We start from the raw sequence: 19,423 nt of genomic DNA, 5'->3' as shown, positions 1-19,423 counted from the left end.
TTGCCAAGGTGGAGATTGTTGAAGTTGGCTTACCATAGATGCGAAATGAGGAAGAAGAAAAGATAGAAAAATGAGTTTCAGACCAGTTCTTTAGGTTCTAGCGCTCAAGCGGAAGCTGCAGGCGCTCGAACGATAGAAATAAGTTTTTTTGCTCAGTCCCAAGTGTTCGAGTGGAAGTGTAGGCACTTGAGTAGACGTTGCGAATCTAGCGCGGATCCTTAGCGTTTTAGGATATTTTTTCCTAGTCTTTTGGGGAGTTTTAGTATCCTATTCTTAGGTAACTTGTAACCCAAATCCTATGAGTTATATATAGGACTTTTAGGGCTAGGTTAAAAGTAAGGGAGGAAAATTAAAGAGTGAATTTTCAAGAGACACAAGACAAAATTCAAGGGTGAATTCTTGAGTGTTTACAAGGGCATCAAAGGATTTGAGCAAAGGTTGAGAGAAAAGAGAGCTAGGGTATTTGTAAGAGCTAAGGGGGTTCAAGTTGTAACCAAAGTTATTCTTACATACTAGTGAATTTCTCGGGTGGATCCCCAAGAGGACATAGGCTGAAGGCCGAAACTCTATAAATCTTTGTGTCTTTGTGTGTGTGTGTGTGGTTTTTTTTCTTTTCTCTCTTTGAGATATGTGTGTTTCATTTGCAAAGGGGTTTGTATCTGTGCCGTCACATAATCCATAAACGATACAGTCTTGGAGTGTTTTCGTACAACAAATGGAACCACCAACATGGAACCTTGCCTTGAATCCACAAGCGCTGCATCTAGTACCTAGTTAATTTGTTTCCTAAAAGCGCTTCACCCGAGCTTGAAAAACCAACTCCACCAATGAATTGCAACCTAGGCAGGAGGTGGGCTCCACCAAGACTGGGTAGACCCAAAGACAAGAATAGCTCGGGCTGTCGTATGAGGACGCTGACATCAACGAAGAAAAAAATTGAAAAAAATTCTGAAAAAATACCAAAAAAATAATTTTTTTTTTTTTTATAAATACCTAAGGAATTGTTTATTTATTAATCTCATACATATAAATAAATTTAATCCCATGTGAATAGTAATTGCCCTTGGGTTCCCATGACAATGGGTGGAAAAGCCAACCAAAAAAAAAAAAAAAAAGGCTATGTATGTGAACAGTAACCGCCCTTACTTGCCCTTATCCTTTGCCATGATAAATATATAGAAGTACTCTAATAGCACATTAGCAACTCTCCGATATGAACTATAAATTAATGGCTAAGTTATAAAATAATCAATCAGAGTAGTTTCAGTTAATTTTTTGGTATTTATAGTGATTGAAAGTATATATATCATTGCGATGTGCACAAATTTCGAATTTGTTTATTTTATGATGCAAGCCCCCATACTACAATTCCATGCAGTCCGAATCTGGTGCCGCATTAGATTAGGGGTTGGGCTCTTTTTATCAAATATAATTTAAACTCGGAATCGAAGTATAGGAATAGATGTTTTTAACTTCAAATGTACTTGTTAAGCTATTTATGTATAAGAGGCAGCTGAATGATAATATGTGAAATGGAAACATTAGGCACCTCATCCTAAGGGTGGGTGCGGTCCGGTTCTCACCTCAAACCGAAATTGAAACCGATACTATTTAACTGGTCCAGTTTAGGCAAAAAAAATTTCAAAAATTGGCCGGTTCGGTTCTGAACGGTTCTGGTTTTGAACTGGATTTTTAATTTTTTAATTTTTATAAAAAATATTTTGTTTTAAATTGTTTTAAATAAATAACTCATTTTTTTGGCTTAAAAATTAACAAATAATCCAATTCATACGTTTAGAATTTTTTTGAAGTTGAAGTTGGAAAAATAATGATTATAAAATTTAAAATATGGCATTAGATTTTAAAATTTTGTATATATATATATATGACCGGTCCAATTCAGTCTGGTTTTGGTCCAGTTTGTTAACTTTTTTGATCAAATAGTTTTTTTTCATCGATTCAGTTTGGTATTCCGGTTTTTCGATCCCGATGCCCACCCCTACCTCATCCTCTTGCTACACAACAAAACGGTCCAATTAAAGTATAAAATCAGGGGGATCCACATGGAGCATATTCCCACTGCAGCGTGCATCAATTGTGGAGACAAATTTTTTTATATTTTTTGGGTCAATCAAATTTATTAAAAGAAAATGGAAAAAAAGAAGAAGGATGCTGACCAGAACCCACCAATAAATCCAACAATAAAACACACCAGCAAACTAACATTTCTCCAATATTTTATTGGTGTGGTATCATAATCAGAATCTCGAAGTGACGAACTTTAATCCAATTGGAGTCACACTTCTTTAAACTCCGAAGTTTAAATTTCTGATGTAACCCCACCATCCAAAACAGAAATCTGATTTAATCCAGAATATCTTTCTTTTTTTTTTCCTTTCTTTTAAAGGAAGGGGCTTATAGTGGTAGAGCAATTAGTGCCACTTTCACTGCAAGTCCACAAGACTTTGACTCTCTTTTTCCTCTCATGAACCAAAAAAAGTCAAATTCTTAGTTCCATAAACAAAGTATAAACTGCTAGAATCACCCAAATAAGTGAGACTGCTATACTCACGAAATATTTTACCAAATGTCACAATCTATCAATCATTCAAATTTGAGCCAACTTCGCTCTCGTTTATTGCTAATAAGTAAGGCTCTCACATATTGCTAATAAGTAAAGCTCTCACATGTGCACAGACATATCATTTGGTGAATAGATTTAAAGATTCTAATATTATTGTAAAATTTTAAAGTTGGGTAAGGCTTGGACTTAGGATTTGAAATTTCTTATCCGACCTGACTTGGCCTGACCCAAGTAGGTCCGCCTAGGCCTCATCATTTGGCCAGTGGGCTCATGGGCCAATGGGGCCCACCGACTCATTGAAAAAAAGCCAGGCCCGGCTCGTTATGGGCTTTGAGATGGCCCGGCCAGCCTTGGGCTGGGCTAAGCTCGAGCTTGGGTGTCTGAAGCCCAGCCTGGCCCATAGGCCCGGCCCAATTAAGGCCAAGAAAGCCCGGCCCTGCCCGCTAGGCCCACATACATATATAATTATGTATAAATAAGAGTTTGGGTTTAGAATTATATCACTTAAATCACATATATAATTTGTTTCATTTCATTTACTTTTCTTTCCTCATTCCTAGTTTATAATTGGATGATTAACACATTAATTTGTGTCAATTATTAATTCAACAATTATATATATATAAATAAGATGAACAACATATCACATCACCAAATATAATCTTATCACGAAACAAAATCGTACCACCAAATATAATCATGCTTTTTTTGAACACATTACCAAATATTTGCATATTTATTCATACCACCCTTAAAAAAAAATATTTTTTTGATACTTATTATTTTTAAAAATGTATTACGGTCTAATTATGTAATAACCTCAAAAATAATACTTGGTTTTATTATTTTTGTGAAAAATCTTATTAAGTTGTGTGACTTTATTGGGTGTTTTATGAATTTGGTTTGATGTGAAAATATTGTAATTAAGTGAGTTTAATCTCAAATTTGGACTAAAATGCCCTTATGATTAAGTTTATGATATTTATTTTAAATGAAGTAGGCCCGTTTAGGCCCAGTCCATTGGGCTTAGCCCGGCCCAGCCTGATGGGCTTTCTCAAGCCCGGTCCATGGTTGGGCTTGGGCTTTGAATTTTCTAAAAAAATCAGAAGTTCATTAACTGGATAACTTTTATGTTGTGGCATGACTGTCTTGGCAATCCATGTTCCACAATGATACATAAGATTTTTATAAATTTGTAAGGACATCGTTTAAAGACTCAAAATATTATCTTGTCCAATGAATATCATTGCAAAGCATTCTCACAAATAAAAGCTGTCATAAGATTATCTTGGTCAAAATTGACTTTGAGCCATCTTTCCTTAAATAATTCAAGGGGATATTTGTGAGCTTATACAACATTTAATTATGGATCACTTCACTAGTTTTACTGAATGTGCCTACTAAAATGGTCACATATTTGTCTATTGTCAATACGCTTATGAGCACGATTCCCACATTATCCAATCCAGTCAATCTGACTTGATAATGACGGTGAGTTTATTTTCCTAAATTTTGAGACAATTTTCCCTCCGGTAGGGGGAGAAATGGCAGTTCATAAAAAACGTTGTGAAATAATGTTGAATCAATCCACTTTTGTCTCATCAAGATAATGCATATATAAGTTATACATATGCTAACACGGATTGATATTCTCGTATCACAATTCATTAACATGACAATAAGTGACTATATAATGAATGCTTAGAGCATGACATAAATATAGGTTCTAAAGACTTAACTCCCCAGAAGTGGAGATTATTTGAAAAATTCAAGCCCTATTGAAAAGAACGCTCTATAGGAGGTTATGATCCACATATTCTAAATAATTCACTTTAAAAGAGATGTTTGTCCCACAAGTGACAACAGAAGCCCCTGAAGAAGCATTGGTACCCCAAAGCAATGTGATGCTTCTAAATTATGGACGCGCACATGAGAATTATGGGATCACAAATCAATGATACATTTGGTTTATTAGTAGCTACTACAGCCATCAAGGGCTATGAGTATATTAAATCACGTTTCATGAATGTCAACAAGTTAAGTGATTGAACAAAAATGGAAATAGGCAATTCCATTTATCACTGAATATGAAGGGTTGGATATTGAACCTATAACTCAAACCCCAAATAACAAATTTTTTTTTTTTTTTTTTGAGGTCCTTTCCTATTGAAAGGGGCGATAGCATATTAAACTCACACACACAACACGGATGCTAAGACTCGAACCCAGGACCTTGCCTGAGGGAGTAAATACTCCAAACCACTACACTAGGTTTGGGATAGCTGTGTGTGAAGTGAAATAAGATCACTAATATGACATAAGGTTTCTTAATAGAGACATGGTTTTAGTCTATCATCTCATCGTAGATGCATCCACATTTCTATAAGTACAGTTGTTATTTTAACGCGAAACTTATAGCATGTGTTAAATGCAAATTTATTAAGACTGTATGGTACATGGAGATCCTCAAAGCTCATGAAATATTTGAGATATATCGCATGAAGCGACCCCTTGAAAGATATAAAGTACCACGATATTCTTGATTAAGAGTTAACACTAAGAGTTTAAGTATTTTGAATTCAAATTTGATATTGTTGTAACATATTCTAACTATTAGATTAGTTGTTGATGCTACTAAAGAGTTCAATCATTTGAAAAGTGAAAAACAGGTCGAATAGTGTGATAAAGAATCATGTATGAAGACAATGTTGCTTGTATTGCTCAAATCAAAGAAGGGTTCATCAATGGTGACATAGTTTCAGAAAAAAGCCAAGAGATTGGAGTTAAACAAATTCGTTCACAAGATAATCTGGCGAACCTTTTTACCGAACCTTTTTCTGAAGCATAAATTCCAGAAGTTAATGAAAATCAAGGGAAGATATTAATCAGAGGGAGATATCAATCAAGGGGAGCATCCCAATTCTACTACATACAGGACATATGCGCGTTATACTCTTTTTCCCTTCGACTAGGTTTTAGTCCCACTGGGTTTTTCCTAGCAAGGTTTTAACGAGGCAACATAAGCATGTCCAACACCATATCAATGATCCAGAAGAAAGTTGCATTCTTTTTTCCTTCTCTTCGGTTTTATCCCACAAGTTTTCCAAGCAAGGTTTTTAATGAGGCAACAATGTCATTGTATGGCGGACATCCAAGGGGGAGTGTTATAAATCTATGGAATGTGGATGACCACCATAATATCCATTACCTCCACCCCTTATTGCTTTGTAACTTATGCCCTTATTATTGTAATTAGTAGCTCTAAATTGTGGGTTAAATACCTCTATTGTAAGCCTATAAATGGACGCTTATCAAAGATGAATAAGATATGTTGATACAAGGAAATAGAATAAATTCTCTGTATTTCTTTTCCTCTTATTGCTGTCTACAATTCCCTTTAGTTTTATAACAAAAAGCAGTGGCCTTTTGATAGCAACTTTTAAAAGCAAGCTCTGGATTGCTTTTCAAAGCTACTTTCAAAAGAAGTAGAGATGAGCCTTTAATGAATTTTTTTAATTCCCAAAATACCATAATTCATTTTAAAAAATAACACCACCTCCACCACCTCTACAACCATCGCCACCACTACCACCACATCCTCCTCCTCCTCATCCTCCTCCGCCACCACCACAACCACCACCGCCTCCACCACGCTGCCATTGCCACCATCAGCTCCCCCTCAACAACCGCCATCCTTACCACCACCACTACCACATTCACCAGCTCCACCTTCAACACCACCATCACCTTCACCTCTATCTCTTTCACCCCCACCCCCACCCCCACCACTACCACCACATGATTAGCACATAACACTTTTAATATCATGTATATTTTAGTCATTATTCACAGTTACAATAGTTTTATATTAAAATTTACCAAACGGTTTTGACACTGCTTTTTGTACTAACAGAAATTTATAAATATTATTTACCAAGAATTATGTTATTGCATGGACTCCAAGAATTCTGTTATTGCCACCCCGGCCACCATTTTAAGGTTGGGTACTTATTTGAAACGATAATCAAAGATTGGGTACTTTTATGTAGTTAACCCAAATAAAAGATATATAAACAATTTACAAAGTGAGAAATCGACAAAGTGAAAATCCCTTGTCAAATCCATAGCCTAAAAATTTTCCTTTGGTAATTTTTGCCATCAACTTGAACATTGAGTGGCAGTCATTGCAAACCCTTAAATATTTCACAATCCTCAAAGTTGTACATGGTTTTGTTAGACATACGCAAGCCTCTATGTATTGACATATGCTTAAAACAATGAAAGGCGGCAATTAAAATAAATGCTTGACAACAATGACAAGAAACAAACGCTTGATTTCTTGACATTATCTATTTACTTATTCAGTCTGCCATCCTCTGTTATTTAATTTTCTTCTCACTCAAGAGTCTCTCTTTCTTGCTCTTATGGAACAGATACAACACAGAAATGTGGAAGTAAGAGGACTAAAGCTTCATGTAACGGAAATTGGACACGGTAAGATCCAATTCTGATAACCACCAGATAACGACTGTTTTCTTCAATTTTTTGTTTCCCTTCTTGCCCTTACAGTAGTTGCTATTTGTGCAGGTCCGAAAGTGGTGCTTTTCTTGCATGGGTTTCCAGAAATATGGTACACATGGAGGCATCAAATGCTTGCTGTGGCAAACAAAGGGTACAGAACAATAGCCATTGATTTCAGGGGCTATGGACTTTCGGAGCAGCCAGCTGAACCCGAAAAGGGAACCTTCAAAGACCTCGCTGATGATGTTGTTGCCCTTTTGGATTCTTTGGGGATTAACAAGGTAGATCCATTCTTTCCTCCAGGCACTTGATTTTGCTGCTACTTTTTTCCCCCATCTGCGGGCAGGCAGGGGCGGCCCTGGGGTGGTGCAAGTGGCGCCACCGCACAGAGCCCCCCGATTCTTAAGGGCCCCAAAAAAAAATTTTCTTTATATTATATATATATATATATATATTAATATTATATGAATTGTATATATAGTACATCGTCTGAATATTTGCACAACAGTGTGTTTAGGGTAGTTGGTAGGAGCGCAAATTTATTTGCCAAAAGTGCCAGAGTTCGATACTCACTGAGGTCAATCTACTGGCCTTTTTTTATATTATTTTTGCATTCAAACTTTACATAATTATAAAATTTGACCAAAGGAGGCGTACATATATCCACCAAACGTTCTTAAAAATAAAATAAAAAAGGTTTTCTACTCCCAAAAAAGTACTTTCTTCATTCAAAACAAAACGAAAAAAACTTCATGGCTTCTTCTTTTTCTTAAACTCTGATTTTCTGGTAAGTAATCATCATTGTTCATCAATTTCTCTTTGGTTCTTTTTTCAATCCTTTGACAATTTCTGTTATTCTTTCAATTTTCAGGAATTTGAACACCAAAAAGAGAAAACCCTAATTCCTAAATTCATAAAGACCACTCAAAATCAAATAGTCAGATTCAAATCTCAATTCAAATTCAGGTATGTATCTAAATTTCAATCTATTCTATATATTACATGACTTATTTTATTAAATTATTATCATGTTGATGATTGATTATATGAGAATATAGTTTGTAGAAATATTTATCTATTGCTTGCTGGGGTTTTCTTCCAGGTTATATGGTTTTGGAATTTTTCTTTGTAATCTAAACATGACACCTACTAGAAAATACGTTTCTAGATATACAAAACGGCTTAGAAAAAGAAAAATTGAGGAATTGACTCAATCTCAAAGAGGAGCTCTTGATAGATTAAGATTGTTAAAATCATACTTGCGATCAACTATGTGGTAAGAAAGATTAAACGGACTAGCTTTGATTTCAATTGAAAGTGAACTTCTTGAAAAACTTGATTATGAACATTTGATTGATGATTTCTCTTCTAAAAATTCAAGAAGATCAATTTTCAGACATTAGTATTGTACTAGCTGTGTTTTTTTTTTTCTTCTGGGGTAAAAGCTCTGGTAATAATTTTAATTCTTCAAATAAGACAGCAAATACAATGTGAATGATTTTTGGATAATCAGGTATGTTTTTGTTGTTGCTTTTGTGTTTAATGCAATATAATCTAATTTGTTAATGACATTTGTGTGCAACTACTCTTTAATTTGTGATTGCCATTTTTTTTTTTTCTATTAAACACAGATTGCTTATTGGAGGCAGCAAGGGACCTTATATGGGGCACAAGGAGCTTATTTTTGTACCAAACATTTAACTTTATCAAATGGAAACATTTAAATTTTTATGAATTTGATTTCTGATTGTCATTACATATTTATTGATGGTGAATTTTAGTTATAAAAAAAATTGTTTATGACATTAAGTTATGGCAAATTTTTATAGTATTTACGTATTTGATTATGTGAGGTCCCAATTTAAGTTTCGCACAGGGCCTTCAAAATCTCAGGTACGGCACTGCGGGCAGGTGGTACCTGTTTATCAGTTGGCGCTTAATGTTTAGCTCTCAAAGTTTTGGGCGGAGAGCTAAACCCTGTACATTTCTGAAACAATGATTCTACACGTTAAAACAATTAACTCTGCCATTGGAATAAAAATTACAAAAAGAACACCAAAATTCGGGTTTCCAATCAAGCTAGGCGACAAAATTCCACTATATTGACCCGGTTGATACATGGACGAGGGGTCCTAAGCTTAAGACCACCAATACATCCAGACATGAGAAGTAATAGAGATATATTTGTCCCCATATATATAAACTTTGTACTTCGTTTTATGCTTATAGACTAAACAGTTATAATTTTTTAATACGGAAACCAGACTTTTCTTGTTGGGAAGGAATCGGAGTCCGCCTGCATACCTAGTACCTGCTCTCCACCCAGAGCGGGTATCGGGCATCATAACACTAGGTATTCCTTTCATTCAACTAGCTCTCTCTGGTGTCCAAAATCATCTATTCCCCAATGGCTTCTACATAACAAGGTGGCAGGTATATTCATTTTATTAAGATCTTCATTTTGTCAACAAAAATTTTCATTCGACCTGTTCCAATCATCACAAGGTTTAACTCTGTATCAATGATACTGTTATTCTTACCTAATTCCAGGAACCAGGGAGAGCAGAAGCAGATTTTGGCCGCTTTGATGTTAATACTGTGATAAGGAACATCTACATTCTCTTCTCCAGAAGTGAGGTCCCAGTAGCTGCTGCTGATCAAGAAATCATGGACTTGTTTGACCCTGCAACTCCTCTACCACCATGGTTCTCCGAGGAAGATCTTGCAGTCTATTCATCTTTATATGAGAAATCTGGATTCCGTTTTCCATTGCAAGTTCCATACAGGTAGGTAACAAGAAAGATAACTTTTGCATTCTGTTCTTCCAGGACATGACTTATTTTTTCCAACAGCTCCGACTTGCCTGCCCTGGTTCCCAAAAATAAAATAAATAAATACAGCACAAGGAAATATAGAGTGTTTGCTAAGGTAAGATTGTGAAGTGGGGAATTCATAGTGTCCTAGTCTGCCATATTATTCTTATTCTCCTTGCAACATTGAAAAAACCATATAACCAAATACCATTTAAAATAAAACATCTCCCAAAATGTAATTTAATGACAGTTCCCTTCCATTGATGCAGAACTTCAGCACTCGATTACGGTTCAACTGATCCAAAAATCTCATCTCCGTCACTGCTTATCATGGGTGAGAAGGACTACTTCTTAAAATTTCGGGGGATGGAGGACTACATACGGAATGGAACAGCAATGAAGCATTTTGTGCCCGATTTGGACATTACATTCATCGCTGAAGGAAACCACTTTGTGCACGAGCAATTGCCGGATCAAGTCAATCAGCTAATTCTCAGTTTCCTTGACAAACATGGTATCTAACATAAATACTCTCAGTGTGGCTAAGGACAATATAATATAGGAGAGGAAATAATATACCGTATATGGCATACGCAAAAAAGGCTGGGCCTTACATTACATATTGGGGAATAAAGAAATTCGTGCCCCTATTGTGTTGGCTTCTCAATCTGGAAATGTATTTATGACCTTCAATGTCCACTATTCAACTGCTTATGGTGGACATATGAGGTCCAAATAAGGATTCTCTACCTATATTTTTGTTTTCTGATACCCTGCTTATAATCAGTTCATTTTAAATCACGTGTGACAATAATGTACATGTAGCCAACCTATATGAGTTTAAAAGTAAAACTAAGAAAAACTTTAATTGCTAGCATCCAAAAATAGAGCAAAATAATGAGCTGACTTACCAGTGCAACACATTTAAAATAGGCAGCATGTCCTTGCCGAAAGAGAAAATTTAGCATGCATCTGACACAATCCTGGTTCACACATTTAGTTCACAGTCCATCCTACTACGTACTTTTGTTTGATTGATTGACTTCCACTCCATCATGCTATAAAATACCCAGAGGATTACTACAAAAAGAATGAATCAATGAAGAAGTTTGTGTCCAGTCTTGATACTACTTCCATTCCAGAAAAAAAAAACACATTTCATGCTGGAACACATTTCCAGACCAGAAGATTTCCTTGACAAACACAGTGCCTGGTGCGAATCGAATGATCTTTTAGTCCTGAGGTGGCAAAATAAGATCAAAGAGGAAAATTAAAATGTACTCTTTGCCTAACACTATGATAGAAAATTCATCTGTGGAAGCAGTGACTTATTTCCCTGTTATGCCATACTAGACTGCAACTACAAAGTAACCCACATGATGCATTATAGCGACTATAGGTCATTATTAAAAGGCTCCAAGGACTGTACATCTTATCTATTTCCTGCAGTACCTAGTCTAATCCACTATGTAGAATTGCAAATTTGAAGTTAAAATAAACAACGAAAAAAGGATTTCACGACAGGAATATCTATGCACATCATATACTTGTGAACAATATTGCACCACCCACAAGCTACTAACCTTTATTGCTGACAGGTTTTCCACAAGAGCCAAAAGCATTGTGGCTTTGCATGATCCTGGAGGTCCCAAGAGCAAATTTTTTTTCACATGTTTCTAATTTTCTTATCTACTTGGCCTAACAGACTCTAAATGTTTGGAGGGGAAAAGGTGATTCCAATAGATATGGTATGAGATTCATGGTCCTTTCTTCTTCACAATACAAGACAATTAAATAGTATGGATGCATGTATATACATTGGTTTACACCAGAACATGAAATCGTGTGCCTAAAAAGTGAAAAGAAAAGAATGTAACTGATCTGTTCCAATGCAAGCACATTACATGGGTTCAAAATAAATGCATCTTGAGTACAAGTTGGTTAGAATTCTGAGACCTTCAACTTGGCTGCAATATAAGTAATAGAGGACTTTGATTTCCTGTATCTGGCATTTGGTTTCTCTAGGATGCATAAACCCATAGGTTATCATATTAAAAATTAGGCAGCAGAGAAGGCCATTCAAAACACGAAACTTAAAGAATAAAGAACAAGAGAAGGGTGCATAATAATGCGTGGCTTCATTTGCATTGGGGGAAAGTTATTAAAACAGCCCCCAACCGATCAAGGGGAAGTTTCAGCAGATTAAATATTCTCCAAAACAAAGTTTTAGCTGCTACTGGTGAAACTTAAATTCAGATAATAGAGAGATTACTGCAGTTTTAACTAAATAAAGATGTATATTTTCTGGTACCTGGTCAGAAAAGTTGTCATATATACTCATTATAAATTACAACGAGTGACGGTAATTTTACACGAGGAGGCTTCCCCTTTGCTCTTACAAACACAGTTTACTGTTCGTAAGCAGGAAACTTTGCCCCAGAAGGTTCAATCATGTCCAAAAGAAGATAAGCCATACCGCCAACCCCTTCAAACAAGGAGTAAGGGCTATCACCTCTATGGAGCTCTCCCTCCGATATAAGCTTGTGAGCTCTATCAACTAGAAAACACGCAAAAGCTTTGGCTCTGTATAAGAACCCTAGATTTCCTGTCAGTTGGTAGAGCGAAAGGAACACATATGCATTCCCACTAATGCCATGGCAAATGCCAACTCGCTTTAGCAGTCCGCGTTTCCACACCACCTCTGCTGCATCAACAGCCGCTTCCATAAATTCTTTATCTCCAAAAACCTGGGGTTTACCATATCTTTATCAGTAGAAAAACTCATAAAGGAAAGAAAATGCAAGTTAACAGTGAATAATATAAAGAATTAGATAATTAAAACCACTTCCGCATGACATCTTGAGGAGACGTAACTATCTGTGGGAAACAACTTCAGTTGTAGTTCAGTAAGTAATGAATTGTGTTCAAGATTGTAGAATTCCTTAATTATGTTCGATAAATGGCTAGTAAATGAATTTGCCTAAATATTACAAGCCAATGAGTCCAACACTGTACTGGAGTCTACTGAAGAACCAGTATTACTCGAGAATCTCGTAATCGTTTGAACAGAAAAAGCACATAATTTATTTTCAAGTCAAATGCATTAAACTATTTGATGTGTTGTAAATTGTAATTAGTCAATGAATGTTGAACTTTGTACTCATCTGTCCAAAAATATCAACGGCTTTCTTCAGACAAATAAAATCGGTGTCTAGTGAAACTGTAAACATCAAAATTCATACCTTTGCAGCTTTTGCAAGAGTGAGGGCAATTCCAGGAGCTCCATGACACCAGTGAACAAGAACATCTCTGTTTTTATCTTCTTCACTAGCAGGGTAGTTACCACTAGGAAAGCGATTATCGATCATGAGAGTACCCTTGACATCTTCAACCTCATCTGGCTTCAATTCCATGTCCATCAAAACATCCATAATCCCTGCCAATCCATGTGCAGCTCCCCAATACTTCTCCCCATACCATTCAAACATCAAGGGGCATCTTCCTCTCTTGCCCAATGCTCGGCCGTTCTTGATAATTTCATCCACAACTGCTCTCTACATTATACAAACCAAAGTACATGCCAAACATTAACCTAATCAAAAGGACTAAAATCAAAATTCAATCTATGTTATCCAAAATAATATTTTTCCAAGGATGAAAATCTAACCACCCCTTAAAAATGAAACCCAAATTAATACAATCAAAACCAGCCTTACCATGTATGCTGAAGAAATTGTACCCTCACCAAGATGTTTGTTCAAAAACAAGCAAGCCCACAAAAACCCAACTTTCCCATACAACAATTCATCAGGGAGATTTCTTGACAGCTTAATCTCCCTAAACTGGGCTAAATAATAATCAAGAGAAGCAGAGTCACCGAGGTGCTTTGCTGCAACAGCCCCAAGAGCACAAACACCAGCTCTGCCACATATGAATGTCACATCCCTTGAACCAAGAGAAGCAGAGTCACAGGCCTTGATAATCTGAGAACAAAGACTCAGATCATTCGTGTTGCTGGTGACTTGGTAAGATTTGAAGAGCAAAAGGGCAGTGCCCAGAGCCCCAGAGTAGAGAGTGAAGTCATGGACGTGTTGACCAGTGGCTCCCCATGTCTCTGTGAGTATGGTTTCTTTGAGGTCCAAAGCTGTGCGCTTGAAGCGCTCGGAGAGAGATGGGTAAACCATGTAGAGGAGTTTCATGAGTGAGCCAGACCCAATTTCGGGTTCTGCTTCTTGGGTTGGTAAAGTTGGAGTTTCGGCTACGAAATCTGGCATTATATTTGGGAAGAACCGGTCCGCCATTATCGACTGGACTGATGAGCTTGTGGGTTGCTTTTGGGACTTAAGGACAGAAGGGGAATGGTGAAGTAGTATAAACAGTTACTTGAACAAGCTCAAGAAGCTTCTGACACCCCCAAAACAAAAAGCTCAAGCAGCTGTGCTCGTTACACGTCGAAAGGGCCACTCAGCGTCGCAAATGTTGGAAGCCTTTTGCAGTTTGAAAACAATAAACAAATAAAAAGTACTGACCCGAAATCAACCCGAAATCAACTTCTACATTATAACTAAGGTCTAAAATAACGAGGGTTTTGGATAAGGTGTATGGAGCAAAATTATTTGAGAATTGGTTCTCAGATTCTTTGCATCATTATTGTAGTGGATAAGGTGTGTTGAGGAAGGATGAAAGTGGCAGGGATTCAAATCCCCTGATGCGCTTGCATAAGCCTTTTTATTATTTTTCTATCACAATATTGTCGATATTATCACGATATATTGACCAAATATTTATGATAATTGAAGGATATTATCGGCGTTGAAATTTTCGCGATATTATTAATAACTGAACGATGTTGAGGCCCAAAAAATCCAGGGTTGGGCCCAAATAGATTCTCTGTCCAATGCAATACTTTATCGAGAAGAAACACGATTTGGGCATGAGAAAGTTCATCATACATGCTTGCACGAGCCACGACCACGTGCCATGCCAAATAAATATGCAATCCGTCATGCTAAGAATTGAAATAAGCATATAAAAGGCACTGACTCTACAAGCTCATGCTAATTATCCCGTCAAGCATCATATCCCTTTTTAAAGGATACGAAATTCAAGCACGCCAAGCGACATGCAATGCCAAGCAAAAAATCATTATTATTACACCTAGCCATGCTACAAGCTTAAGTAGGCCCAAACCACGCAAATGACTGAGGCTTGCTTGAGTGGGTTGTGGTGTGGATGGTAACGAGCTTTCATGAGGCTCATTGATGAGCCGAGAAATGGAAGTTTTGGGCTACTTAGGAGCCCCAAAACTCAAGCCCATTTCTTGAGCCCAAATATATGAGTAAGCATAAAAGAGAGAAATAACCCAGTACTTTAGGAAAAATTAGCTCATCATTTCAATAAAAATGGTCCATCACTTAGGAGGTTGGCCCATTCCCATTCCCTTAATACACTGACCCGTCACCTTAGGAAGGCCCAAATAGCCCAAGTGGTTTAGAAAATATCCAAAAATCTCCAGCACACGGTTTGAAATGAAACCACGATAGAAAACCAGGAGATGTTTGTACGCTCAGAAAGCTGGGAGACTCCAGCACATGGCCAAAGACAAACCCAACATGAAGCCATCGCAAAACCAAAGGGAATTCGTACATGTAGGAGGAATACCCATTAGGCAAAAGCTCTATCCATTCTTCTTTCCTCTGCGAGCTCTAATAGGGAAACCAAGAAGAAAAGCAGTTGGCGCCTCATCCCCGTGGGAAGGTCCAGCCTCACAAAAACCTTGGAACCTCAAAGAGCCTGTGCCCCATCTGCTTTGGTTAAAGAAATTTCACCAAAAATGAGTGAATGGAAAGAAGCAAAGGAAAAGTGGGAATGGAGGATTGATAGAATTAGGTTTCTAAGTGCCTATAAAAGGGAGCTTCTTCTACCCAACAAACATCATCCACAACCAGAGAGCAAGCTTCCTCTCTTACTCCCAAAACCTAGCAATTTCGTGCTCAGCCCATCTTTTTCCCTTAGTTTTCCCTCATGGCAAGCTGTTTTAACACTTGACAGAGTCTTTCTCAAGCTGTCGGAAAAGGCACTCAAGCCACCCTTTTCTCTCTTTCCCTCATTGTCAACCAAAGCTTTCTGCAAAACCCCTTCTTTCCAACCTTAATTCCCCATCTTTCCCTTAAGAACACTTAATTTTCTCTTTAGTGCTAAACTCATGACAACTTTGCTCCCATGCCACAAGCCTCTCATGCCAAGCTAAGATTCTACCTGTAAGCACTAAGAATCTATCTGTAAGTAGTTGTTGTTTTTGTTGGTGAAGGTTACCAGGATGCTTCCTAAGCCTTTATTACCCTTTCGAAGCATTCTTGGGGCCTGATTCTTGAACTTAGGCACATGGGGTAATTTCACATGTTTCTCTTTTCGGCAATCTAAGCCCATTCGTCAGGCTGCTAGAATAAAAAGACCCCCACAAACGACAATAACACGAAGTGTTCCAAAATATCCCTCTTCCTAAGAGCACCTCCACCCCAAAGGGCAAGGGTAAGGGCAAGGCAAAGGCAAGATAAGGTTTGTCACTATTCACATGAATAGTGACAACCTTTCCTTTTTTGGTTCCACCCCAAAGGGCAAGGCAAGGGCAAACACTATTCACTTGAATTTATTTTCTATTTTTTATATTTAAACCATTAATTTTGATAAGCTTTTCGGATAAAATTTTCAGTTGCCACGTGTTAATATTTATTATAAAATTCTCACTTAAAAATTCATATAACATTTTCGGATAAAATTTTCACATTAAAATTTCGAATAAGATTTTTGGTTGCCTATGCATCCATATTTATTATAAAATTCACATCTCACTCATCATACAATTGAAATACCTACTCACTCATCATACAATTGAAATACTCACGGTCCTCGTAATCTGACACAATCGAGTACAAGGACGACTCAATCATTGGCGGAGGCTGTTCCACTAGATCACTACGTGGGGGAGTATTTTCCTTCAGAGGACGTAATAATGCCATTATTTCCGACACGGAAACACCACTGGAACCGACTACGGGCATTGTTCACTTGAGGAGCCATGTGTAATGGGTTTCCTCTTTTTTGTTTTGCCTTGAAGAATCTATTTAAAACAATGAAATTGGAAATGCAAGAAATATATATATATATATATATATATATAAATGACATTAAATTGAATAAAACGACAATTTTATTTTTTTTTCCTACCTTGTCGCCAAGATTTTAATCTCTTCGAACGTTTGTCCAAGACCCTCCGGCTTCGATGGAAGAGGTCATTTGTATTTTTGCACAAATGGAATTTTGTAGTAGAAAATTTGGTGTGGAAAGTGAAAAATATTGGAAGAAGATGAATTTGTATGAAGATTTGGTGTCGAAAGTGAATAATATTAGTAGGAATTTACATTAAAAAAAAAATTTCAGAAAATTTTGATATTTTTTGAATTTTTTTGAAATTTTCTTTAACAGCTGTTGGATTGGGCAAGATTTTTTGATCGAAGGCTCCAGGAGAAGCCACATGGCTTGTAGCCGTTAGGCTATGTGGGCTGGTGGGTTAGCGATGACGTCAGTGGTTGATAAAATTTGAAAATCAGCTGCTGACGTTAGCAGCCCTTGGGCAATAGCCCAGTCCATTTTTGCCTGTGGGTCCCATGCCTTGCTCGGGCTGAGTTTTCTGCGCTAGAGGTGGAAATCGGGCCTTGGGGGGCCTATTGCTAGGGCAAGGCCGTAGCATTGGAGATGCTCTAAAGAAAGATTTTATCCTCAATATTTCGATAATATTACCTTGTATGACAAAAAAACACTCAACTCACTCACAGAAACGTGGACTTAGCCAAGTCTACATCCGAATTTGAATCCCCCTATCCATAGTTTAGATTCAATTAAAATAGAATATCGCTTGTATGAAAACAAATAATATAAATACTCAACTCACTAGACACAAGGGATGCCAAGTCATGACACAAGAGAATTGAGTGTGGTTTCTCTTCTTTTCTTCCTCTTTGTTTGATTCCAATTTGGATGCTTCATCATCTTCCCTCTTAGCAATCTATTGCTTACGGTATTTGCAAACTCTTCACCGTTGAATCCACAAGAATCGAACCGGCAAAGTCGAGAATCATTAAGTCAAAGAACCTAACTTATCCCATTACGGCGAGCTAGTGTTGATAAAAATCTTGAATGGAGGTACGATCAAAATCGATTCATTTCATAGTAATTGTTGACTGGAACTAAAAAAAAATTGTGGTTCACTCATTGTGATTTATTGTAAGTTTGAATAATTGGAATATGCTAGAAGGCATTTGAATACATGGTTTAAATGTTATGTATTTTATCTGACACGGTGAGATGACAATTTGTGCCTTAATATCAATTTGGAATGTGCTTAGACCGTTATGAATGCAATTGCACTATGCATAGGGCATACATGGCAATTGGCACATGGACGTGCAATTGTTCTAGGATTGTCCAAGCGTTGGATGTCTCTAGTAATTTAATTGATATTGTAGTAGTCGACAATGATAAGGTCTCTACCTCTAGAATTTCTTTCTTTTATGACGGGCCCCATTATGAAGACAAGCTTGCTTTCTGAACAAGTGTTATGAATATGGGCTCTTGTATCTAGGATCCTTTGATTTGCCTAGGGGATTTCAATGAGCTTGTTTGGCATCATGAAAAGTTTGGGGGGAGGGGTGGGGAGAGGGTGCTCGATGGGGGTAACTGTATGAGTTGCTTGTTAACACAACTGAATTTTAAAGAACTACATTTTGGTGGGGGGAAGGGGGGGAGGGTGCTCGATGGTGTAACAATGGAGTTCGATACCTGATAGTTTGGTTGACACTTGTTTCTCTCGCCAAAAGTTCACTTGGATTTGTGTTAATGGTGGGGCTATGGAGATTCATGAGAGGCTTGATAGAGCGGTAATGAATGTATAGTGGCAAGAGGTTTATCCGAATTCAATGGTCACTCACTGTGCTAGAGTAGGATCGGATCATTGCTATATTCTCATTCGTTCCATGCCTTGTGGTCAAAAGCATAAGCGTGTTTTCATATTTGAGTCCATTTGGGCTGCGGACGCTCAATGTGGTGTCCCATGCTTGGGGAAAAAGTAGCAGGCAAGAGCAGTATTGGCACAAAAGATCTTGTGTAAAGTGGTTGAAGTATGGTTACTCAAATTCAAAGGTTTTTCACTTGTTCATGACCATCATAAGAAGGAAGAATCGTATCCTCCGTATTAAGGGGGTGATGGTGCTTGGTGTAAACAGGATAAGGATGTCAGAAAAGTTTTTGGTGAGTTTTATAAGAACTTGTTTACTACTACGTCTGGTCCAAGAAATTGGGGACCAATTTTCGATTGTGTTGAGAGAATGGTCACTGATAAGATGAACCAAATTATGTTGTCCTGTTACTGAGGAGGAAGTGAAAGTTGCTGCATTCAATCTTGTATCTTTAATGGCACCTCGTCCAAACGGCTTCCTTGGACTCTTCT

The 19,423-nt window shown here is 37.2% G+C and overlaps 1 protein-coding gene and 1 pseudogene across 1 annotated transcript; one reads left to right on the top strand and one right to left on the bottom strand.

Annotated features, from left to right (window-relative positions):
* The first annotated feature begins 6,978 nt into the window (after positions 1–6,978).
* On the top strand, positions 6,979–10,716 carry LOC117622359 (annotated as a pseudogene).
* A 1,514-nt stretch (positions 10,717–12,230) lies between these two features.
* On the bottom strand, positions 12,231–14,514 carry LOC117622358 (lanC-like protein GCL2). Its single transcript, XM_034353012.1, has 3 exons — positions 13,635–14,514; positions 13,161–13,472; positions 12,231–12,665 (listed from the first exon to the last, which is right to left on the bottom strand). Exons 1-3 carry the CDS (start codon positions 14,217–14,219, stop codon positions 12,327–12,329), a joined length of 1,236 nt encoding a protein of 411 aa, XP_034208903.1. The 5' UTR covers positions 14,220–14,514; the 3' UTR covers positions 12,231–12,326.
* Positions 14,515–19,423: the final 4,909 nt, after the last annotated feature.

The sequence above is a fragment of the Prunus dulcis genome, chromosome 3 (assembly GCF_902201215.1).
Source record: "Prunus dulcis chromosome 3, ALMONDv2, whole genome shotgun sequence".
In the NCBI taxonomy this organism is placed as follows: Eukaryota; Viridiplantae; Streptophyta; class Magnoliopsida; order Rosales; family Rosaceae; genus Prunus; species Prunus dulcis.
This window is presented reverse-complemented; position numbering and strand designations above follow the sequence as displayed.